The following is a 24,471-nucleotide window of genomic DNA, read 5'->3' on the forward strand; positions in this document are numbered from 1 at the left end:
ATTTCTCTAGATGGTCAGGCCCCCAAAGCTGCTCCCTGGAGGGGGTGCATGGGTTAGAGCCCAGCTCCGACCAAGACTGTTGTGGGACTGGAGCACCATCCCGTTTTCAGACAGGAAATAGGGGGTAAGGGGTGTGGATGAGGGTAAGCCAGGATGGGGACAAGCCTGGGCCCACCCCCATACCAGGTTCTCTCCCAGGCGGGCTCCATTCTGAGGGGCGGTTGGCCTTATCCCTCTGCATCCAGGAGCCTTAATTCATGCCACTTCCCCTAGAGGTCTCTGTTGCTGGGTGGCATTGAGTACTGGGTACTGAGTGCCTCACACCACGGATGGGTTCGAACCCCAGCTCTGCTACTGACTTGCTGTGTCCTTGAGCAAGTGACTTGCGTTGTATTCACAGCTGTCAGATGGAGAGTTACCCCAACTTGATAATGTCGTGGGGGGCATTAAATGGAGTGACGTGAGAGGGGGTGGCACAGGGCATGGCGCACAGGGGAAGCCTCATTTTAGTAATTAAAGGTGTGGCAAGGGGGGGAGCACTAAGGGGGGACCAATTTTCCCCTTTCAATCAATCTACCCACCCGCGTAATCCTAGTTTGCTCACTCATCACACTCCTGATTTGTCCGTTTCTCCATCCCTCCACCCGCCCACCATGCACCTATCCATCCAATTCTCCCACCCACACAACCCAGTGCTCTACCTATCCCTCCACCCACCCACCCCCTCATCCATTTGCATATGCACCCCATCCACCTATTTGCCACCCTATCCTCATGTACCCCCGGCACCCATCTCTCTGTCCATCCCTCTGTCCATCCGTAGCCCTGCCCATCACTTACTTACCTACTCTTCACTCTTCCTCATCCAGCCATCCATTCTTCTGGCCACCCATCTGTCCACTTACATCCCTGACCTATCCATCGTATCCATTTATCCACCAATCACCGATCCATCCACCTGCCCATGTATTTCTCAACCTCCCCCATCATTGATCTGTGCAATCTTCCACTTATTTATCCATCAGTCCATCTAACCACTTATGTATCCTCTCATCTGCCCACTCTATCCACACCCATACCCCACACACATCCACCCACATACCTATCTGTAAATATTTCTGTGCCACTCAGAGGGGTGGGCCCACGGTAACTGGAGACAGGGGGCGGCTGGGGGGAAGGAGAGTAAAATTGCAGGCATAGACCTCGCTCCCCATTCCAATGGTGTGACCTCCCCATCCCCAGCACATCCCTCCCGGTTGGAAAGAACGAGAGTAGACAGTCGGTGGGTGGGCCCATCTGGCCAGATGGTATTTTGGCTGCAGCCTTTACACACACACACACACACACACACACACACACACGTTGCTAGAACGCCGAACACGGACCGCGCCCCACCCAAACATCCCCAATCCCAAATGCAGAGTAGCCAGGCTTCCAGACATAAATTAAAAAATAAAATAAAATAAAAAAGAGTTGGTCTCTGGGGAGGGAGAGCTCATGCAGAGATGAAGGCAAAGGCCTCTGGGAGCCAGGGCCAAGAAAGACAAGAAATCCCCGCCCCTCCCCTCAGGATCCCCACTCCCCGAGGGCTTCTGCCCCAAAACAGGGTCACTAACACCAGCCATCAGGCCTCCAACCCCTTTAATGTCTGTCTCCCAACCTATCTGATTTTGGCCCCATGTTCCCACCACAGCCCAAGGGAATGGTGTCCTGGCGGGGGAGGGGGGAGTAGGCGCAGCCCGCAGATCTTTAGCTGGCTTCTCCCGGTTCTAGGTCTGGGTCAGGGGACCCCACGCACTCCTTGCTGAGCCGCACAATTTCCTGGGAGAGAACTTCGATGTCCTAAGAAACAAACAAGCCATCAGGGGCCAGGGAAAATAGCAGGGGAAGCTCCCTCACCAAGCTTGGGGTGTCATCCTTCTCACCTCATTCATCAATGCCCAGCTATGTCTAGCCTGGCACAGGAAGGTATCTGGAGAGGCTCACAGAGCCCCAGCAGTGGGCTGGGCTTGGAAAAGATGTGTGTGTGTGGGGGGGTAGGGAGCCTCCCAGGTGAGGGGGACCTAGGGATATGGATACGGGCGATCACCTGCTGCGTGCAGGGCCACTGGGGGGTACAACCCGCCCCTTGCCACCAGCTTTTCTACTAAATGGTGAGCTCACTCCTCAGAGGCAGGGCCTGGGTCTGCAACCTTTCTGACTCCCCCAGACATGGGGGAAATATTTGGGGTGGTAGGATGGGCAAGCAGACGTGTGGGTGGATGCATGGGGGGACCCATGATAGGCAAACGGGCAGGCAAAGGAACAGTCCGGAGGATGGGTGGACGACAAGAGGTGGACAGGCAGGTCACTGGGCAGTAAAAGGTAAGAGAAGGGGCGACTGATGAGTAGGTATGAGAGAGAGAGGGGTATGTCAGGAAATGGGTGGAAAGACACGGGGCAGATGATTAGATGGGCAAGCAGGGTGGGTTGATGGGTGAGCTGGGTGAAAGTGTGCGCAGACAGGTGAACGGGTGGGTGCATGGACAGAGGGACGAGTGAAAGGCACAAGGGGGAGTAAGTGAGTTGATGAGGATGGGGAGGTATGGATGGAGGCATGGTCAGGGAGAGGGGTGGGAGGGTCTGGGCGCTGGCAGATGACCGGGCCGTGTGGCATGGGAGGCAGGTGGCTAGACGGACAAGTGGGTAGGCTTGTAGGCCACACTCGCCTTGTGCAAGTGCATATTCTTCGTGAGCTGCTCCTCCAGCATGTTCTGGAGCTTCTTGTTCATCTCCCGAAGGTTCTCGTCGCCTGGCTTCACCAGGTCTCTCAGGACGCTGCCCAGCCCGCTGCGGTCCGTGTGGCCTGCTGCCACAGATACATCTGCAAGGGCTCAGGCTGAGAACCGCCCCTTCAGCAGAGCCGGAGGAGAGATGACAGAGACAGGGTAGCGAAGGGGGAAACAGAGAGTGGGAGCAAAAAGTAGGGGGGAGAAGCCGTGTGATGTAGGGGGCAGAGACTTTGCCATGTGAAACCTGGCCATCGCTTACTAGCTGTGCGGCCCTGAGAAAGGGCAATAATAACCAACTCGCAGAGCTGGAAAAAGGACTCTGCATGCAAAGCACAGAGCACACAGCTCTCAGCATGCATCAGTCCGTGTTATTCTAATAAGGGAAGAACAGGGATAGGAGAAGGTGTGAAAGAAAGGAGCAAAAGAAACAAAGATGGCGCGGGGGAAAAAGAGGAGAGAAAGTGGGACGGGGAGAGGAAGATATAAGGACCCCCGAAGCGGTACATGTGCAGAGGATGAAAACTTCTGGAGGAGACACAGTACAGACAGGCAGTAGGAGCAGTGAGACGAGTTGACGGGGTGCGGCAGAAAGAAGAGATGGGGAGAGGAGATGAGGGAGAGAGAGGGGACAGACAGCCACACCGGAGAAAGGAGAGTGGAGCGATGACAGAGACCCAGACAGAAGGGAAGAGCCGAGGTAAGAGACAGACACACAGGGGATGGGCCTGGCCCACTCTCCCCTCCAGCAGCCGTGGTCTTGTCAGTACCTTTGCTGAGTCGCAAGAGGAGAGGAGACAGTGGGGAAGGAGGAGGCAGGTCAGAGGCTGGATGGGGGGTGAGGCTGGGGAGGAGGCACTGACCGATCCGGCTGTCCATGACATAGGTCTCGATGATGGCGCTCTTCCGGCAAAGGTCCTCCGCCATGGAGGCGCTGCTCACCTCCAGGTGCTTCACCTGCAGGGTGGCCCGGCACGTTCACACATAACAAGGGCCCCAGCCACACATCCCCCCTCCACGCCCCAGCCTCCCCTCCAAGGCTGTGCCAAGTGAGGACAGGCAGGCAGACAGCACCTTCTCCTCCAGCATCCATTTCTCTTGCTGCGTCTCTGCCAGGCGCTGAAAGAGCTCAGCCACTTCCTCATCTGACAGCTCTGCTGGCCGTGGAGGCTGGGCCTGAGGGCTGCTCGATAAGGACTGCAGGGAAGAGGAGGGGAGAGGCTGGCCCAGGCTCAGTGCTGTCACCTGCCCCAGATAGGATCAGGGGCCAAGAGGGAGCCAGGGCGGGGTGGGGGTGGGCTCTGCAACAGGGGCTGTAGGCCAAGTCTCAGCACCCACGGGGACTCTGGATCTCCTTTTGCCTAAAGGGGGACATAGGAACCACTACATCATTTCCTTATTGAGAGGATGCAGGGAGAGCCTGTAGCAAATGTGATCTCATTTCCAGTTGACAGGAAAACTAGAGGACAGAGGAACAAGCTAAACGATACCACTAGGAAGCTAGCAGGAGAACCCAAAAGGTGGGATGCTTTCTGTAGGTCAACTGGCTGGTTTCTTCTCCGGGTTGGGGGTCATGAAAAAAAAAAAAAAACGGATAGACTCGAGAGACTTAAAGGACATAAACCAACCAGATGTGACATGTGCTCTGAAACTGAATGCTAGTTTCCATAAAACCATCAATCAAGGACATCTGGGGGCCAACCAGGGAAATCTGATTAAGGCCAACGTACTAGATATGATGAAAATTTATGAAATCGGGAGGATAAAGATCAGCTGAACAAAAACAGGATACTTATAATCTCACTTAGGTTTAAGAAAGAGAGGGGCGCCTGGGTAGCACAGTTCGTTAAGCATCCCATTCTTGGTTTTGGCTCAGGTCTTGATCTCAGGGTCATGAGATCGAGCCCCATGTCGGGCTCGGAGCTCCGTATGGAGTCTCCTTGAGATTCTCTCTCTCCCTCTCCCTCTGCCCCTTCCCCCACTTGTTCAATCTCTCTCTCTCATATAAATAAATAAAATCTTTTTTTTTTTTTTAAAGAGCAAGATCTAGAAGGGTGTGACCCAAGGGTTCATAGTGGTGATCTCTGGATGGTGAAGATGTGGTTTCTTTGGATTAAAAAAAAATCTTTGCTTGTGTGTGTTTTTAAATTTTTTCTACATGGCACACATACTACTTATGGAGTAATAACAAATGATTTGTAAATAAAAGTGGCCGGCCAGGAAACTGACACAATAGACGACAGTAACAAGTGAAAATTCCAAGTTGGAAAAAAGGACCTTCTACCTGGGTGAGGCACCTGCTATGAGCTACATTTTTTACGCACCAAGAAAGGTGGAATTAGCTCACAGAGGAGGGAACAGAGGGTCAAACAGAATAATCTGCCTAGCCCCCATTTGACAATCTGAATCTGAGTTGGCGAGCTTAGAGAAAAGTTGGTAAGAAAATGCGTGTGCTGGGCCCAGAGAGGTAGATGGCTGCAAGGGAGGGCAAAAGGAGGGCCCTAGAATTGGGGCAGAAGAAGCTGGACTGTCGACTCTTCTCTGCCCCTTACCCTGGCTGGAACAGTCGAGCTCTCCTTCTCCCGCAAGATCTCCCGGTAGCTGAAGGAGGAGACGCTACTGCTGTCCCCAGTCTGGGTCCGGCTGGGTGAGTTCATCTCTGAGAGAACCAGCTCCTCGAGGCCTTGGGTAGAGAGGGAAGAGAAACCTGAGCCCCAGTCCCCCAGGGTCCCAGGGCAGCGACTGGCAGGAAGAGGCAGAAATAGATTTGACAGAGATGGAGAGAGGCGAAGTGACGCTAGGGCATGGGGAAGGGGAGGCAGACAGTACGACAGGGAGAGGCAGAAACGGAAGGAGGAGCCACCTCTCTGGGCACACACACCCCAGAAGAGAAACAAAGGTGAAGAGGCTGGGAGAGGGCGGGCAGTGTGGACACCTATGGGCATAAAGGGACGTCCACACTTGGACTTGGGGTATGCGCAAAGAGGATCGACGGCTGGGGAGAGCACAGGGGCAAGACCCACACGCAGAGAGAAAACCTGATAGGCAGTGAGCCACAGCAGACGAGAGAGGCCAACAGAGACCAGGCATAAGGACACGAGGCAGCAGAGACAAGAGAGGGAGAGAAGATGGAGACAGATGTGTAACCGTGACCCTAAATCCTCATTTCATCTAACAGACAAGGACAATGTACGGCACCACCAGTGGACTCTACTTGTTGATTCGTACATTACTCTGTAGCAGAACAGAAACCAAACCCCTCTCTAAAGAGAGGTTACGGGCGCCTGGGCGGCTCAGTTGGTGAAGCGGCTGCCTTTGGCTCAGGTTGTGACCCCGGGGTCCTGGGATCAAGCCCCGCATTGGGCTCCCTGCTCAGGGGACAGTCTGCTTCTCTCTCTACCCCTCCCTCCTGCTCATGTTCTCTCTCTCTCTCCCATACTCTCTCTCTCAAATAAGTAAAAAAAAATCAAGAGAGGTTACTTCAGGAGACAGAATGCCTCAGGGAGACAGAGACTGGGTGAGAGATGGATCCATTTTTGCCATGTCACGTAAAGCAGGCTCACTGAACTTGGCCCTCCACTCCTGCAGCTGCTTCTGGGCATCAGGGAGGGGCGCCGACGTCCCACCCCAAGGATCTCCAGCAAGAGCCGATGGCTTCAGGGGGACACGGGAGCAAGTTTCCTCAGAGCCTGTGATACGGGAGACACACCAGAGCCTCACTGCTGCATCAGATCTATTTATTTAAACATATTTATAGGCCATTTCCTTCTTTAAAAAAAAAAAGTCCAAAGCAACTCAAGGTTTTTAGTTGCACCCTCTGCCCGAAGTGGCAGAAAGAACATGGATTCTAGCTGTGTAGTGATAATGCCGCAGTGCTGCTGTCCCAGTGTAAGTCTGTCTCCCAGCTCAGCCGGGAGCTCCTGGAAGACAGAGTCCTGGGGGGTTTCCTATCAAGGACCGTGGATGTGAGCATGGGGACTCAGTCCGCATTTGCAGAATGAGAGAATGGCTACAAGAGATTTGGAGACACCAGGTGAGGTGTGGGGATGTGATGAGAGGGTTGTGGGGATCCAGACAGAGACAGAGACAGAGAAGAGAGAGAGAGTTAAAGGGACAGAGAAGAAAAAAGCAGCAGGAGAAAAGGAGAGAGAACGAAAGCAGGGAGAGAGAAAGACGGACAGAGAGAGAGATGGCAGGAGGCGGCACAGAGAAACTGAGAGGAGAGACACAGAAAGAGGTAATTCACAGAACAGGATGAACAGAGGAGAGACAGACTGAGTTCAAGACGGACAGAAAGTGCAGGAGAGCCTGGTGGAGCGAGGTGCAGAAAGCAGCTCTGGCCCTCGGGGCCCAAACCCAGTACCCCCGCACCTCGCCCCTCCCCTGCACCCCGGCGCCCCTACCCTCGAGGTCCCTCACCAGAGCGGCTCTTGCTGTTGGTCAGGATGTCCTGCAGCCGCTCCTGCAGCTTATCAGCCCTCTTCCGCTCCAGGTGCAGCTGCCGCTTGAGGTCCTTGAGCTATGGGGGACGGGGGGAAGAGGCTGGCTGAGGCCCTGTGGTCCCACGGGCGCGGCGGGGGGAGGCATGCTTGGCCATCTCCCCATCATACCGCAGCACTGCCCTTCTTCTCCAAGATCCGCTGCCCGTCCACCGTGTCCTTCACCTCCTGCGGGGCACAGAAAGCAGGGCTGGTGGCGGCCGGAAGGGCTACGTGCGGTGCCCTACCTCCCCAGGCCAGGACTCTGCGCAGAGACCCTGGGTGTGTCCGGGACGGTGTGGGGTGGGGGAGGAAAAGGGACCTGTTTCAGGTTGCCGATGGTCTTCAGGTGACAGTCCCGCTCCTCCTGGGCCTGCCGGAGCTGATCCCGCACGCCCTGTAGCTCCTCCTCCTTGCTCTGCAAACCAGGGGGCAGCTCAGGCCTCTGCTCGGGAAACCTCTGATCTCCCTCCAGCCCTCCCCCTCGGGAGAGAGGAATGCGGGTGCTGTGGGCACCTTCAGCTCGCTAGTGTGCTGCTCCCGACACTGCTGGAGGGTTTCCTCTTGCTCCTGCTGCTGCTGCTGCAGAGATTCCTACGAGACAAGTGTTGGGTCCGGCCACACCCCTCGCCCGAGGACGCCACGGCCGGTGAGGGGTGTGATGGCAGCACGGGCCTGCGGACAGGCAGGGGCCACTCCTGCAGGGGCCACCGCTTGCCCTTAGGTGGGACACGGGAGCGGCCCATCTTGGGCTGCGCTGTCTGCGCCATGGACCGACGTGCGCATCTGATTTGATTTGATTTCACAAAACGTAACACGGCACTCCCTGCATGCCAAGAATGTTATAGAGATTTTACGTCCATGGACTCGGTTTATATACTCTCCCCATAATACCTACATGGCGGGTACTAGGCTGTCCCTTCTGTACTGATGAAAAACCCGGGCGGCAGGCCAGGAGAGCTGCCCACAAGGAGCAAGTGGCCCAGCCAGGACGCAAACCCAGACAAACGACCGCCTCCAGAGCCTGTGCTCTTCACTGCTGCGTGACACTTCCTCTTAGGTGTGATGATGAGTTTTCCCCCACAAAGTCCTCGTTCGAATAAAATCAGGATATTACAGTAATTTCCGGACAAAAGCGGTTTCAGAAGGAAGGGATGTCATTTCCGATCTGCACATGCGGCATCCCACCTCACTGATCCCCTCTGGAGGGCTGCGTGGAGCTGGCGGGGCTGCCCGAGTCCAGAGCGTTTTTCAGTGAGTTCCGGGGCCTGACTACTGCCGGCCCCCTGGTGTGACATGGGCGCGCCCCCCTGCCCCCCCCCCCGCCCCGGTGCCTCATCAGGCACCAGCTCACCTCAGCCTCCTTCAAGCGCCGTTCAAACCAGCCCTTGGCTCCATCCATAGAATGTACCTGAGCTTGAAGTTCTTCCACTGTCTGCTGGAGATTCTCCAGCTCGCGTGTTCGGGCCTGCGAGAGGGGAGACGGTCAGGGCAAGGCAGGCGGGCCCCTCGCCCACGCCAACCCTGGACCCATCAGCGATGCTGTGCTCCCCCAGTTTGAGAGACCAAAGAATGGCACCATCCACCCACCCACCTTCTCCTCGCGGATCTGCCCACGAAGCTCCTCCTCCTGGCGCTTCTTGTCTTCGTGCAGCTCCCGGAGCTCGCGCTCATAGCGTGCACGCACCCCCAGCACCTCCTTCTCATGCCTTAGTCGGACCGCTCCCAGCTCTTCCTTGTGCTGCGACTTCTCCTGCAGCGTCTCCATTGCCAGCTCATCCAGCAGGGCCTTCCGCTTCTCGGCACTCTGGAGGCAGGAGGGTGCCCGTCAGCCTCCTCCCTCGACAGTAGACAGGGCCTCCCACCCTCTCCCCAGGCCCAGGGAACGGCCCGATGCTGCCTCCTCCCCGTTCCCACAGAACTAGCTAAGTCACTCACCTACCCTCATGGCCCTGGTCCTTTTCCATCCTTTGCTGTTCCTGCGTGGTGTTTCCCATCACCTGCTCCTTTCCCATGGACCAGGGCTGATCCCTCCGCCTCCCCCACCTCCCCATAGGATCCCTCCACCTCCCGGATAGCCGATAGCCGCCTTGCAGAGCTGCCCACCTTCCGAGCCTCCTGCAGTTCCTGGGTCAATTGCTCCTTCTCCTGCCCGATTTCCTGAAGTTGTTCCAGGAGCCGACTATTGGCACGTAAGGACTCCTAAGGAGCGGACAAAGGAGAGGAGTTTGATAAAGAGCCTAGAGGAGGTGATGGACGCCCGGGATACCTCTGGTGGATGGGTCTCCCTTAACCCCAGTAAAGTTGGTATTGTTCTCTCCGTTTCTAGATGAGAAACATGGCAAACGTCGCTAGCGGCTCCCCAGCGTTCTATTCATTCTCCCCTCTGTCCCTAGCAATAGATTTCGTAGCTGGACATAAGACTGTCGAGCGGACTCTTCCCTGCCTCCCTTGCAGTGAGGTGTGGCCACATGATTAATTTCCGTATGCAGAAGTGGTAAGCATGAGGTAGGTCACACTCATAAAGGAAAGGAGCATGCTGGGCCCTTCCCTCTTCCCTCCTTCCTTCCAGATGGAAAACAAACATGATGAAGGGGGGCCCTGGGCAAGCATCTTGGCTACCAAGATAGAAGTCTTGCGTTGAAGGTGGCAATGTAGAAGGAACGTGGGTCACTGGTCATGGCACAGCCATCGTTCCATCCCTAGACAACCCACCTGGATTCTTCCATGAGCGAGAACTAGCCTTCTATCTTATTTAAGCCACTACAATCATGGCTGCTACCATGGACTCAGAATGGCTATCGTGTCTATCTGACTCATTGTCAGTGAAGGAGAACAACATGGTCTAGGACACAAGGTGCTAGTAAGTTAGGAGACCAGACTGGAACCCAGATCCTCCCGACTCCACAATCACCCCCCAACCCCCGCACCTCATGAAGGGCTCCCCTGAGCCTGCACGAGGGAACTGGGAGAAGCCAAGCCAGAGCCATTGATGTCACCTGCAGTTGGGAGTTGAGGTCATCTTTCTGTCCCATGAGGTCCTCATACTCAGTCTGCCGCAGCTGCAAATCAGCTGTCAGCCCAGCATTCTCTTCCCGGAGCGTATTGAGTTCTTGGGTCTTTGCTGTTTGGATCTGGGATGAATGGGGATGATGGGAAGCGGAGTGAAAAGGGCCCCCCCCCGGGGGCCAGCCACAGGGTTTGAGCCTCCCGGTTCCAGGGAGACAAAGAGGGAGGTGGGAAGAGAGCCAGGAGGAAAGAGAAAGAATTTCAAAGGGAAAAGAATGAGAAAAAGAGATCAATGGGGGAATGGATAAAGTAGTCTAGTCATACAGCGGAATAGTAAACAGAGAAGAAAGAACAGACCAGTGCTACATATGGCTGAGCCTCACAGGAAAGAAGCCAGGCACGAAAATGGGTGTCTGATTCCACTCCATGAAGTTAAACAACAAGTAAACTAATCTATGTCGCTAGAGTCGGAGGAGTGGTTATTTCTGGGGAAGTATTGATTGGGACGGGGTCAAAGGGGCCTCCTGGGGGTGCTGAAAACGCTCTACATCTTGATCTGGGTGATAGCCATATGGAGACAGACAGACAGACCGACAGACAGATAGGATTCAATGAATGTACACTTAAGATGAGTACAATTCTTGTACTTTACCGGAGAGAACCTAGAAAATGCAGGAGAAGCAGGGGTGGGTGGCCAGAGAGAAGAGGGGTGGAAACCATCGGAAAGAAAAGCTGAGGGGGCGCCTCAGTCAGTTAAGCGTCCGACTCTTGATTTCAGCTCAGGTCATGATCTCAGGGTTGTAAGACTGAGCCCTGTGTCGGGCTGTGGGCTGGGCATGGAGCCTGCTTAAGGTTCTCTGTCTCTCCCCCTCCCTCTGCCCCTCACCGCACTCCCCGCCTGCTGCTCCATCTCTCTCTCTCTCTCTCTCTCTCTCGAAGAAAGAAAAGAAAGGAAGGAAGGAAGCAAGCAAGCAAGCAAGCGGAGGATCAAACAGAAACAGAGGCAGGAAAGTGGCATGAGGTCCAGATGGCCCTGCCCTAATGAGGGTCAGAAGCAGGAGATGAGAAATCGGAGAGGGATCAGCAAGGGCTTCCTGGTATCCTGTACCTGCTCCAGGGCAGCCAGGCTGGTCCTCAAGGCATTGTTCTCAGCCAAAAGTCCTTCCACTTGTTCCTGCGCATCTGCACTCTGGATGGACACCTGGCCCAGCCCCACGCCAGGTGAGAGTGGGTCCAGAACAGCGGGGGACAGGACTCACCCGCAGCCAAGAAAGAAAACACACATGTGCACGCGCACCACGACCAGGGGGAAACAGGACCCCTGGGGCCTTCCCTGCCTGTATAATACCGGCTGAGGCTGGCCCGCCATTCGCCCTCCACCTTGCAGAAGCTGCCCAGTACCACGCACCTGATCTTGCAGGGCTCGCAGAGCAGCTGCATGCTCCAGGCGCTCCCCCTGCCGCTGATCTCTCAGTTCCGCCAAGCTCTGTAGGGACCAGGGCAGGGGAGACCATTCCAGACCTCAGCTTCCCCTGAGGTGCATATAACCCTACGGACTCCCTCTCTGACCACCTGACAGCATGTCCCCAGCACTTGAGGGTCGCAGATTACCCAGCCATCAGACTCAGTCTCACCCAAATTCTAAGTCATTACCCCCAGGGGTCTCGGATCCCATATTCCGGGTCTAAGAATCTTAGAAAAACACCTAGGCTCTTGGGGATTTCAAACTCACCCCACCCCCATCTGTAAGAGGTCTCACACTCATCCAGGTTCTAGCTCGGAGGCCCCAGGAGCCTCAGACGCGCTTAGCCCCCTGGGACTGCAGCTTCACCCAGACTCCTAACCCCAACACCCACAGGCTTCAGACACACTCCATCCCTGTGTCTCTAGCTCCCAGGAGTCTCAGGGTCCACCCAAACTCCTAGCCCCAAACCCTAGAGGTCGCAAACTCATACAATCTCCTAGTTTCCAGCTCCTGGTGAGGTCTGACTGACCACCACCACCACTACCCCCACCTGCTACTTCTGTCCCCAGTCTCTGGGGATCTTCAGACCCAGGTAACTGAAGACCCAGCTTTACCCACACTTCTGTCCCCAGCTCTTAAGGACCTTAGGCCCACAAACCACCGTATCCCTTAATCCAAGGGATCTCAGACTCACCTGCTCTAGGGGGAAGCCCAGAGGCTTTAAAATCCCCTAGCCCCTAACCCTCGGGAGACTGAGACCCACCTAGACTTTTGCTTCAGTCTCTGGATGCCTTAGGCTCACCATTTTTTTTTTTAAATTCACGGCCTCCAGAGGTCTCAAGACCACTTAGCCCAAATGATCCAACTTACTAGTTGTCTCAGCCCTCCAAACCAGCCCCCATACCCTGAGGGCCTCAAATACAGTCAGCCTCCAGGCCCACCTGTCCGCCCTTGTATCTATCCAGCTCCTACAGGTCTCAAAGTCCCCCAACATCCAGGGAGTTCAGGCTCATTCCAGCCTTGGTCCCAGTCCCCAGTGATGACAGATTTCTCCAGACTCCCGTCTGTAATCCCCTAGAGTTTCAGATTCATCTGAACTTTGGCATACAGCCCCAAGTCCTTAGCCCCCCTGAGATCTTTGATTCACGCACACTCATAGGCCAATTCCTAAGGCTCTCGCAGCTCCCTAGTTTCCATTTTCCTAGCTCCTGGGGGATCTGGGACCCATCCGGCCCCTATATTTCCAACACAGGAACTATTGGATTCCCCAACTAGTCTCCGCAGACCTCAGGGTTCCCTGGACTCCCAGCTCTGGCCTCTACCCCAGCAATCCCAGAACCCAGCTGCTCACCTGATTGGCAGCCTCGAGTTCCTGCTGCAGCTTCTGAGTGCGAGCCAACTGGGCTTTGAGATCGGCTTCCTTCCTCTGCTGCAACTCCTCAATCTTATTCCTGGGGGTGATGGAGGGCACATTGACCATGGCCTGAGGCCCTATCTCCCAGCTCTGCCCCTGTGGTCTTCAGGTAATTCTGCTGGGCACTGCCCCCACTGTCTGCCCACACACCCACCCCTGCTAGTTACCGGCTGTCATTGAACAGCGTCTCCTTTTCTGTCTGCAGACGGCAGAAACTGGACACAGAAAGATAGACATAAATGCATCAGTTCCACAAGTCAATCCCCTCCCCTCCCGCTGGTCCCCCCCAAACACCTCCCTCCACCTCGGGAAGAAAAGAAATTTACCTTTCTTGTTTCTTTTTCAGTTTCTCAGAGAGCTGGGGTGGGGGACGGGGGTGCAGACAAGTGATAATGTATTAATAAAGACAAAAATAAATTTAGTATTTATAGACACTTCTCACCAAGTCCTTTTCAGAAGCTGGAAGTTACTTATGTTACCTTGTGGAATCCAAGAAACAGTCCTGAGAAGTGAGGACTACTGGTTTTACAAATGGGGAAACTGAGTCTCAGGAGGGTTAAGTAGTTTGGTTGCCCAGGTGGTCAATAACAACAGCATGATCTCCACCCAGCTGCCTCAGGCTCCAACAGCCAGCATTTACACCCCCAACATATGGACTGACAGCCACATCATAGAATGGCTAGGGCAGGAGGGCCTGGAAAGCAGGATCATGACTAGACAGTCATGGAGAAGCATGGCAGATGGGGAGTGGGGAGGGGCAAAGTCCAGGGAAAGCTCAGCGGCCCTACCTTAGCAAGTTCCTCCTGCAGCCTGGATGTTTCAGCCTGTTTGGAGCTCTGCAGGGAAGGATGAGGGAGGGAGTTAATATCAGCAAAGGGGGAGGTGAGGCCTGTGCCTTCCCCTGCCCTCCTGCCTCCCTAACCCGTCAGCCCACGAGTTGGTGATATCACAGACATCTCCGTGGGACCATAGGCAGAGCTAGGGTATCTGCCTGCCTCCTGACACCCTGGCCCCAACAGACCCAGGTTCACCTCCAAGCCTTGCAGTTGCTCCCAGAGCAATCTCTTTTCTTCCTTCTCCATTTCCCACTTCAACTCCACTTCTGCCAGTGGCATGGGGGCCAGGACAGTGGGGGCTGGGCCCCCGGGGGGGTCCCCTTGGCCTTCACTGGCAGCTTGGGTTCTCCCGGCCTCTTTCCCATAGCGCTCCTGCAGGGCTGGTGGGTACAACAGAAATATATGATGGATGAGGTGGTCTCTGAAGACCCTTGCCATGCCTCAAGTAGATGGAAGAGTTGGCCTTGGATCCCTCAGGTAGAAGAGACTCGGCCCCAAATGACCAAAAGCCAACAAAACAAAGGCTCAGCCCCATCCACACTCCTCACAAATCTTTTAAGCTCCCCCATCCACTGGAATCCTGTCTACAATCACGCCAGCCCCAGCTAGTTTCCCAAGCTCTACCCCCTATCCCTCTAGCCCTCCAAGGTGATACCCACCATCCTCCACCCCCCTACTTACAGCTGAATCCTATAATCTCCTAATCATCAACCAAATTTACAAAACCTCCCTCCTGATGACCAAACTAGCACCCACCACGCCACAAGCCCCAGCTGCTCTCCAAACATCCCCACGCTGGGACCCTCCCACACTCTAGCAAGCCTTCTTTGAGCCTTCCTCCCAGACCCCACTGACAATCTGGGCTCAGAGTCTTCCGAAAGCTCTTTCATTCACTATCTCCATTTAGCAAAGAGCTCCTTTCTGATGTTCCATCTGCTGATCTGTAACATTTGCTAGGTACCAGACACCGAACTCAACTCAGAAAGATACCATCTCTTATCTCAGCTCTACTGCAGTCTTGCACGTGGGGGACATCCCCACAAGCACCCAACAGATGAGGAAGCTTTGACTCAGAGGTGAAATGGCTCATCCAAAGTTATACACTGGTTCACAGCAGGGCCTCATTCGGAAGCCTTGCCCCTTCCCCCAGGGGGAAAACACCTTACTCAATCCCCAAGGTCCCCACATCCCCAAGGAGGGCCTGCTTGCACCTGCCACATTTTTCTGCAAGGCCGTGTTCTCCGCCTGCAGTCTCAGCAGCTCGCCATCCACAAGACTCCCAGCTTGGGCACTGCCTGCCCTGGCAGCCCCATCCTTCAGTTGCTGGTTCTCCCGCTCCAGCTGCTCCATCTGGCTGCAGAGCTGAAGAGGGGAGGGGTGAGGGAGCAGACAAGCAGAGGATCAGAACAATATTGGCTGCAATATACATAGCACTTGCCTGATGCGCTTTACAGTTGATGTAATTCCCATAACACCCCTGCATTATGTAGGGGGCCATCGTTGCTCATTATCCCCACTTCACAGATAAGGACACTGAGGCACAAATGTCAAATGACTTCGAATTCACCCATCTCTTAAGACGCTGCGTCACAGGAGATGGAGGCCACTGAGGGCAATTTTCTGCTTGCCCAATCACAAACTCACAGTTGCAATCCAAGACCTCAGGCAGGCTCCTACTGGAAGCTGCTGGTCCAGGATGTCAGCATCACAAATAGCCCCACGGCCAGACCTCCTCTGTGAGGGCTGGGTCTGTGTCTGGGAGCCTAGGTACCACAGACAGCTTTCGGGGCATTTCCAAAGCCAGCTCTACCCACAGCCCCTCATCGTCAGCCCTCGGCCTTGGAGAAATATACAATGCGAGTAAAACTAGGCCAAGCCCCTTGCTCAGCTCCTGGCTAAAAGAGTTCTCAGACTGGTCCTGACAAGATCCTTTGTCCCCAGGGCACCTGGGTGGCTCAGTAGGTTAAGCGTCTGCCTTCAGCTCAGGTCACGATCCCAGGGTCCTGGGATCGAGCTCCAAATTGGGCTCCCTGAGCAGGGAGCCTGCTTCTCCCTCTGCCTGTCGCTCTACCTGCTTGTGCTCTCTCTGTCAAATAAATAAATAAGGGGTGCCCAGGTGGCTCAGTCATTAAGCCCCTGCCTTCGGCTTAGGGCGTGATCCCAGAATCCTGGGATCGAGCCCCACTTTGGGCTCCCTGCTCTGCTGGGAGCCTGCTTCTTCCTCTCCCACTCCCCCTGCTTGTGTTCCCTCTCTCGCTGCCTCTCTCTCTGTCAAATACACAAATAAAATCTTTTAAAAAATTAAATAATGGGGCGCCTGGGTGGCACAGTGGTTAAGCGTCTGCCTTCAGCTCAGGGCGTGATCCCGGAGTTATGGGATCGAGCCCCGCATCAGGCTCCTCTGCTGGGAGCCTACTTCTTCCTCTCCCACGCCCCCTGCTTGTGTTCCCTCTCTCGCTGGCTGTCTCTATCTCTGTCGAATAAATTAATAAAATCTTTTTAAAAAATTAAATAATAAATAAATAAAATCTTCAAAAAAAAAAGATCCTTTGTCCCCATTTTCAGATGAGAATACTGAGGTTCACAGAGAATTTTTATTTTCTTGCTTGGGATATTTTCTACCCAGAACACTATTCCTTTCATCCAGTTCTTCACATGACTGGCTCCTTCGCATCCTTCAGCACTCTGTTCAAACGTCACCCTTGAAGTGGTATCCCCAACTCAGAAATTCCGAAATCTCTCTAGCACAGCACTCTGTTCATTTCTTTCTTACCTAGTACTAATCACAATTAAATTGACCTGGTATATTCTTAATTTCTTAAAGCTCTGCAAATGTTTGGATTCTAAATTGTGATTGACAACTATACTTTGCTTTGTAACGTAGGGTCACAAGCACAGATTCTGAAACTAGCCCACGTGGATGTGAACTTCTACTCTGCCATTTATTAGCCATGTGACCTTGAGACAAATGACTTCATCTCTCTGGGGCTCGGTTTTCCTCATCTGCTTACTAGGGATCTTAATAATATCTCGTTGGCCTGTTTTAAGAATAAATGAGTGACTAACATAAAGCACATCGAACAGGACCTGGCATGCAGTAAGCACTATAGAACTGTCAGTTATCTGTACTATTATTTTCTTTTCTTTTTTTTTTTAAAGATTTTATTTATTTATTTGACAGAGAGACAGCCAGTGAGAGAGGGAACACAAGCAGGGGGAGTGGGAGAGGGAGAAGCAGGCTCCCAGCGGAGGAGCCCGATGTGGGGCTCGATCCCAGGACTCTGGGGTCACGCCCTGAGCTGAAGGCAGATGCTTAACGACTGAGCCACCCAGGCGCCCCTGTACTATTATTTTCTTAAATTTTTATTTTATTTAAGATTTTATTTTTAAGTAATCTCTATACCCAATGTGGGGCTTGAACTCACAACCCCAAGATCAAGAGTGACAAGCTTTTCTAACTGAGCCAGCCAGGCACCCCATTATCCTTTTTAATACATTATCTTTCTCCCCATCCTACATCCAGAATATAGGCTACCCAAGAGTGAGGGCCAGGTTGTGCTGCTTACAGCTATCTCCAGAATGCAGAGCACACCGGGGGGCTCAATAACTATTTGCTGAAGGAAAAATGGAGCTGAAATATCTTGGCAAGTAAGTGGTGGAGGCAGGCCTTGAACCCAAGTCTCTCTGTGAGCACTACCAGTTCCCAGGAAAAGGAAGGGGAGTGGGAAGGAGGTTCTATACCTGGTCCAGTGCCTGGCCCAGGGCAGGTGCTGAGAAACACAAGTTGGATTGATGGAGGAATGCCTGCCCCTGCCTCATCCTAAAAGAACCACGATACCATTGAGGCTGGAGGCAGGAAGTAGTGAGAAGTGAGGCAGCAGTGAGGTCAGCTATTACGTGAGCACCAGGGGCTCTGAACAGTCAGGGTCAAGGACCCACTCAGAGCTATTGCTTAAAGGAGTGATGTGATAAGGCCTGCAGGTCAGGACAGCCTCTAGGGCATTGGCTGATAGGAGAAACTAGAAGTGAAGAAACCAGCAAGAAGGCTATGGGAATAGAGCAGGTAAGAGGTAGTAAGGGCTGAGGCAGAGCAGGGCCACAGGATGGATCTAAGACTTCTAAAGAGTCAAAAAAATATTTTAGTGAAAAAATGAATCAGTAATAATAAAAGGATACTATTAGTAACTAATACCTAGGACACCTGGGTGGCTCAGTCAGTTAAGTGTCTGCCTTTGTTCAGGTCACGATCCTGGGGTCCTGGCATCAAATCTTGCATTGGGCTCCCTGCTCCGTGGGGAATCTGTTTCTCCCTCTGCCCCTCCTCCCACTCATTCTCTAAATCTCTCACTCTCTCAAATAAATAAATTTTTTTTAAAAGTAGCTAACACCTACATAACCAATACTATGTACAAGGCTGTTATAAGTTGTTTACAAACATTAATCCATCCAATCCTCACAAAAATCCCTGCAAGGCAGGTACTGTCATTATCATTTCCAATTTAAATATCTGGGAACCAAGAAGCAGACAGGTCAAGTGACTTGCTCAAGGTTACACTTAGTAAAAAGTAGAGCCAAGAGTTTAGTCTAGGCCTTTTAGCTCTTAACTATTAGTTGTCAAATCATATCTCCTGACATTGTACCTGTTTAAAGGTTGTTTTCATATTTTGTTTTTTAAGGGCTTAAGAACTATATTCTCACATGGAGTCCTGGAAATACCATTTTTATTGCCATGAGAATTTTTTCCTTAAAACACACTAAAACTGTACAGACCATTTTTTTTGTTTGTTTGATTATTTATTTATTTCTTTGTCAGAGAGAGAGAGAGAGAGAGAGAGAGCACAAGCAGGGGGAGCAGCAGGCAGAAGGAGAAGCAGGTTCCCCGCTGAGCTAGGAGTCAGATGTGGGACTCGATCCCAGGACCCTGGGATCATGCCCTGAACCAAAGGCAGATGCTTAACCAACTGAGCCACCCAGGAGTCCCCCTTAGAAACTTCTTGACCATGGACACAGAAGATAGATGAGGAAACAAAAGATAATATCTCTACCTCCCTAGTAGGTTTAGGAATAGCCAGGACACTAAAATCAGTGAGGAGATAGAATTACCCAATCTGGGATGAATTATCTAGAAGAACTAGAACTCCAGGCTCAGGTCAGATGAAGGGGAAGGAAGAGAAAAGGGAAACAGCTAGGACATCTTTCTATTTCATGCTAAGCATAAGAATTTTACCTAAGACCCTCCAATAACCTGGAGCTCCCTAGCATCACCTACCAAATATATACAAAGGGACTTGAAGCTTAAAGAAAAGGTGTGATTTGGTCTGGGACCAGCTGTCCTCAGGGCTTGCAGCCTTCTAATCCCAGCACAGCGAGCGGCCCCATTTGTCAAATCACTGCCCCCCAGCACAGATCCGGGATCTGTTTCAGCACCATGGACAGTGATCCAGGGCCAGCCTCTGTCCAACCATCTTCAGCAGCCCTCTAGCTTCAGCCCAGGGGGCCGCTACCCCTCCGATCCCACTCAGCTATCCCAGACACCAGTACCTTGCTGAACTCTGCCATAAGTGTGCTGTTCTGCAAACGAAAGTCCTCCTCCTGGCTATGCAGCTTTGCCTGTAGCATCTCATTTTCACTCAGTAGTCCCTCGACTTCCTGCAGTGGTAGACATGGGCCAGGTCTCGAACAAGGGTAGAAAAGGACAGAGACGTGGGGCAAACAAACAGAGAGGGAGAAAATGATGGGGGGGGATCGTTGGGTACAGAGAATGAGATGGGTGAAATCAGGAGATACAGGGAAGGAGAGAGACAGACATGGGAGGGTAGAGAGAAGGGAAGATGGACATGAGGGGAGAGAGGGACATGAGGGGAGAGTGGGAGGAAAGAGTGGTAGATAGAAACAGGTGAAAGAGGAGGTAGAGAGAGATGGGGAAAGGGAGACAAATAGGGAAGGAGAGAGGGATGGAGAAGGAGAGATAAAAAAGAAAAGGTAGGAAGAAAGAGAGATAGGAACAGAGAGATCAATGGGAGGGAGAACAGAACAGAGGGAAGAGAGAGGGGACCAGGGAAAGAAATGAATCAGGAAGCAACAAAGGAAATGGGGGGGAGAAACAAGGAGGCAGAGAAAGAAAGGGAAAGAAGAAAAGAGAAATGATGGCAGATAGGAACAGGTAAGGGAGAGGAAAAGGTAAGGTTGGGGAGAGAAGCAACAGTCAGAGAGGAACAGGAAGACAGGCAGAGACAGACTCAGAGAGAAGGCCAGCCAGAAAGGGAGAAGGAACGATGGAGAGGTCGGGGGTGAGACAAACACAGGAAAATAAAGACAGACATACAAACACAGGGCAGTGAGGTAGTCACAGATGCAAGTGCACACACAGAGAAAGAAAGGCCAGTACCAGGAGATCCCAGCATACAGAAATATCGCCCCTCAATCTCCCAGACACATTCACCCACCATGGGTCCCCTTACCTGAGCTTTCTTGCTCTTGCTCAATGCCTAAAGGTGAGGGGGGGTGGGAAGAGAGATAAGGTGAATGGAGATGGAATCCCTCACTAGGATATGGAGACACTGTGGCAAGTGTCAAAGGGATACAATGATGACACTTTGGGGGATGGGAGCATCTTCAACCACAAAACTTGCATGAAATTTGTAGTCCACGGGAAGGAAGGAGTGAGTGAGTGAGTGAGTGAAGGGCATCCTGCTTACATGTTTTCCTCTTAGCTCTTGAGACTGTTCATGAGTCTTAGTATTAAACCCTTCATGGGCTGGGTTTCCAGGCTCAGAAACTGTGGCTACATTGCTACGTCAGTCCAAACACATCTATGTGGATCCCTCCATGCACCATGAAAACTGCTGCTCCCTTGTTTGGGCAGCTGAGGGCATTGCCACTTTCTGCAATCAGCACCCTACCAAAGAGAAGCCCAGCTTCCTGACTGCCAGATTTTCTGCATTCTGTATGCCTTCATCTAACAAATATTTATGATGTGCATAACATTTGAGCTAGCGGGGGACAGAGCAGTGAAGAAAGAGACAAAAGAGGGACCTGAATGCCTTGAGGGGCCGTAACAGGTTATACACTACTTCATCTTCAGATGATCTGAGAAGTAGGTCTAGTCTCACTTGACCAACAGGACCAGGACAGGGATGGGAAGTGGGAGCACAAGGCAGGAGTGTGAATGAAGGACAGAAGGCAGATTCAAGGCAGATTCACCTATAGATGTGACTATTTAGTTAGAAGTTACTGAAAGAGACTGAGTAATTGAAATTGAAAATGCATTAAGAATAAATTAAAATTAATCAATAACTAAGCAGGATTAGATAAAATTAGCAAACTAAAGAGACTTCCATGAGAGCTTTTTGAATGACTGATGACAGCAGGTAACATTAGGCCTGGTTCCCTGGAGGTGCTCCTTGGATAGATGAATGAGTCAGATGGTTACAGGGAAGCATGGGTGGGTGAGTGGGTGGAGGGAGGTACCTTCTGAGCTTTGCTGAACTCCTTATCCAGATAGGCGACCTTCTGTCGAAGACTGGTGAGCTCTGGTGTGGGGAAAGCAGGGAGTCTCAGCCTCAGTCAGTGGCAGGAAGCCAAAAGGTCTTTCTGCCAGGCCTCTGAGGTTTTCCCCCCTGGCCTGTCCCCCAAAGCCACCCCCACCTAATGAGACCCTCTTGGCTCACCAACGCCATTCTTGCGTAATTCATCTGAAAGCTGGTAGTTATCTGTCCGGAGTTCCAGGAGCTGAGCCTTGGGGGAAGCAGAGAAGTTTAACGACTTGGTTAGGAATGTGCCCCCATTTTCACCATGAGGGAACCAATGCCCTGGGCCCCACGGACCCTGCCGCCCTTGCTGTGCCTCTCCAGCCACTCCTTAAGACCTATGCACACTACGTCCTAAATGAGCCTCCAGCCCCTCAGCCCATGTCCCACCTTCTCCAGCTCTACTTATAACCACAGCCAGCCTCACTCTTCTATCCCTCCCACTCTTCTATCCCTCTGCACTCAGGCCATAGACATAGCACTGATGCAGTCAAGTTCTTGCTCCCATGTGTTCCATGGCTCCCCACGCCCACAGGATAAAGTTCTCCCTCCTCATCCTGGCTGACCTCATCAGACACTAAACACTGTTCTATCTTTCTGTTGCAGGACAGTATTGTCTATCTTCTTGGCCAGACTTGGAGGGCTCTGAGTATAGGGGACAGGGACCTGTATTCCTCCCTCTTTTCAAGGGAAGAGGGCCTGGTATTCTCCTGTTCAACTTACACTAAGTTGGGGGCTGCCTGGGGTCCTCACCCCCAAGGCTCTCAAGAACTAACCCCTTTCAAGAATTAAGGGAAATTGAAATATGGGCCACTCCCAATAGCATACCCCTTCCTAACAGCCCTGTGGCACACTGAGGCCAGTTCTTCCCAGACCTACTGTCCCTTACCCCATCAGGATCTTTCCCTCCTCCCCTGGCACCAGCCTTCACCCCCTGGTGGTCTGCTTAAGGTTAAAGGGCTTGGCCCCTACAGAATCTTTCCTGCCCCTGTTACTCTACCAGATCTAGTCATCTGTCTCCCCATCTTGATCCAATTTGTACACCCTTGGCATCCACATAGAAGTCCTATCCATCAGAGCCAAATGGTTTTTCCCTCACCCATGGTCCAATGAAATCAATCTTCCTCATTCAAGGGTCCCCCACATCTCTCAAGAACTCCCCAGTCATGATCCAATGGGATGGCCCTACATCCTTCAGGGTCTCTCCTCCACAAAGCCTTGGGTTGGCCAACTGGATTACTCTTACTCACTTAGAATCTCCCCTCAAAAGTTACAGGTTGTAACTTCCCCTTTCACGGTCCAGTGATCTCACCCTTTCACCCTAAGCGTTCTTCACACAGGAACAACTGTTTTCTCTCATTCAAGGATCGATGGATAACCTATCCTCACTCAGAGTTCCTCCTCTCCTCCCAAAGGATCCTACTCAGGGCTTCCCCACTTTCAGACGCTCCCCACACACAAAACCAACGGTCTTCCCCAATAAGGAACTCTCTCAACAAGAGCCTCCTCTGGCCTTGCATCCCAACTCAGAGTCGTCCCCAAAAGAATCGAGTGGTCCAGGGTACCCAATTGGGGTACCTCCCCAAAGTCCAGTGATTTCCCCTCTGTGTGGTCCAAGATATCACTCTTTAACCTCTTGTGGTCCTCTCTCCAACAATAATTAATGGTATAATCCATTCGGGGTCTTCTTCACCCCAGGCCTAATAGGATCACCCCTAATCTAGATCCAAACGTACCGCCCCCTCCTAGGATCCACTACCAGCACTCTCACACAGGATCTCCACCTCCCAGGAACAATGACAACATGTGGGGTCTTTCCCCAAATCCCTGGCACAGTGGTATCTCCCACAAACATTTCCACCTTTCCACCGGGTAATGGTACTGTCCTCTCAAGGGCTCGCGCCACCATGACGCAAATGGCCCAACGCCTGCTTCCTTCCTCTCCAGGCAAAATGGTTTCGCCCTCTCAGGATCTCCTCTTAAAACCCAATGTTATCACCGATCCACGGTGTCCCCTGTACGGGCCCAAAGGTCTCGTCCCCTCCAGGTCTGAGTAAGGTATCGCCCACTCTAGGACTCTCTCCTCCACCCACAAAGCTAACAGACTCCAACCCCTCAGAGCCCAACGGTATCTCGGAATCCAAGAGTCTCACCCCTCTGAGCCTCAGTTTCCCTTCTCCAGACCAACTCCTTAAACTCAAGGTCCACCCCAACCAACCCCTTCTCAGAGCCGGTAGCACGATCTCTCTCCACCCCGCCCCCCGTTGCCTATCGCGGTGGTCTTTCCCCGGCGAGTGGCACCTGCATCCGCTGAAACTCCTCCTCAGACAGAGCTTGCGCCATGTTCCTCCCCCCCACCCCCCGAACAGGCTCCTGCGCAGACGCGGATCGTCCCTCCCGTCAGTATTAGGGTTGGATCAAACCACTGGCCAGGAATGGAGGGGGAGGAGTCTACCCCAGAAGTTCAGTATTTCGCAGACGGAGAGAAGACAGTAAAACTGACAGGTCAGGTGAATTGCAATTCAATGTTTTACCGCACACTAGGTCATCTGATCTGGCTTTTGAGCTCTCATAGACCACCCAGTATGATGCGACACTGTGGCATCCCTATGTCATGGGTGGACTCGTTGCTAGGGAAGTGTTTGCCAACAGAAAAATCACCCTTCCGCCGTACTCCTTCAATGAGAATGGTTGACTTATAACCCTAGAAATGAAAGCGGAAGCTTGGCGCTGGTCTTGTTCCCGCCCTCCTCCGAGTGACCCCAGAGGGAAATCCCGCCTCTGGTGAAGCCCTTGGCTTTTTTTTTTTTTGGGGGGGGGTACGATTTGACGCCGATTTTTTTAACATGACGCCGGACATCCTGTTAGGTAAAGGGCCTAGCCATAAATAAATGTAAAATACCCAAGAGGAAAGAATGGCAGTGAATCAAACGAAAAAGCTTCGTTTAAAAAACAAAACAGGGGCGCCTGGG

General features: G+C 52.7%; 1 protein-coding gene across 3 annotated transcripts; it reads right to left on the reverse strand.

Annotated features, from left to right (window-relative positions):
• Positions 1-1,282: 1,282 nt before the first annotated feature.
• On the reverse strand, positions 1,283-23,903 carry GRIPAP1 (GRIP1 associated protein 1). Of its 3 annotated transcripts, none has more exons than XM_034649189.1 (26): positions 23,801-23,903; positions 21,641-21,707; positions 21,441-21,502; positions 20,432-20,458; positions 19,512-19,619; positions 15,182-15,332; positions 14,166-14,350; positions 13,923-13,970; positions 13,461-13,492; positions 13,302-13,349; positions 13,072-13,171; positions 11,664-11,741; positions 11,364-11,456; positions 10,246-10,380; positions 9,353-9,448; positions 8,841-9,053; positions 8,601-8,714; positions 7,763-7,840; positions 7,569-7,664; positions 7,379-7,435; positions 7,188-7,287; positions 5,321-5,451; positions 3,843-3,965; positions 3,632-3,725; positions 2,709-2,845; positions 1,283-1,842 (listed from the first exon to the last, which is right to left on the reverse strand). In XM_034649189.1, exons 1-26 carry the CDS (start codon positions 23,840-23,842, stop codon positions 1,750-1,752), a joined length of 2,508 nt encoding a protein of 835 aa, XP_034505080.1. In that variant the 5' UTR covers positions 23,843-23,903; the 3' UTR covers positions 1,283-1,749. The 3 variants fall into 3 exon arrangements, with proteins under 3 accessions (XP_034505080.1, XP_002917829.2, XP_034505081.1); XM_002917783.4 differs by having other exon boundaries at positions 2,709-2,863; XM_034649190.1 differs by lacking the exon at positions 2,709-2,845.
• Between the last annotated feature and the right edge of the window lie 568 nt (positions 23,904-24,471).

Source organism: Ailuropoda melanoleuca, chromosome X (assembly GCF_002007445.2).
Source record: "Ailuropoda melanoleuca isolate Jingjing chromosome X, ASM200744v2, whole genome shotgun sequence".
Taxonomy (NCBI): Eukaryota; Metazoa; Chordata; class Mammalia; order Carnivora; family Ursidae; genus Ailuropoda; species Ailuropoda melanoleuca.

Bases quoted from the DNA above. Each gene is read 5' to 3' on its own strand.
- GRIPAP1 (XM_002917783.4), bottom strand. From the start codon at position 23,842: ATGGCGCAAGCTCTGTCTGAGGAGGAGTTTCAGCGGATGCAG. The intron at 14,351-15,181 runs GTGCAAGCAGGC...TGTACCCACCAG, and splicing joins CTTGCAGAAAAATGTGGCAG to CCCTGCAGGAGCGCTATGGG. The intron at 10,381-11,363 runs GTACAGGATACC...CATTCATCCCAG, and splicing joins GCCTGGCTGCCCTGGAGCAG to ATCCAAACAGCAAAGACCCA.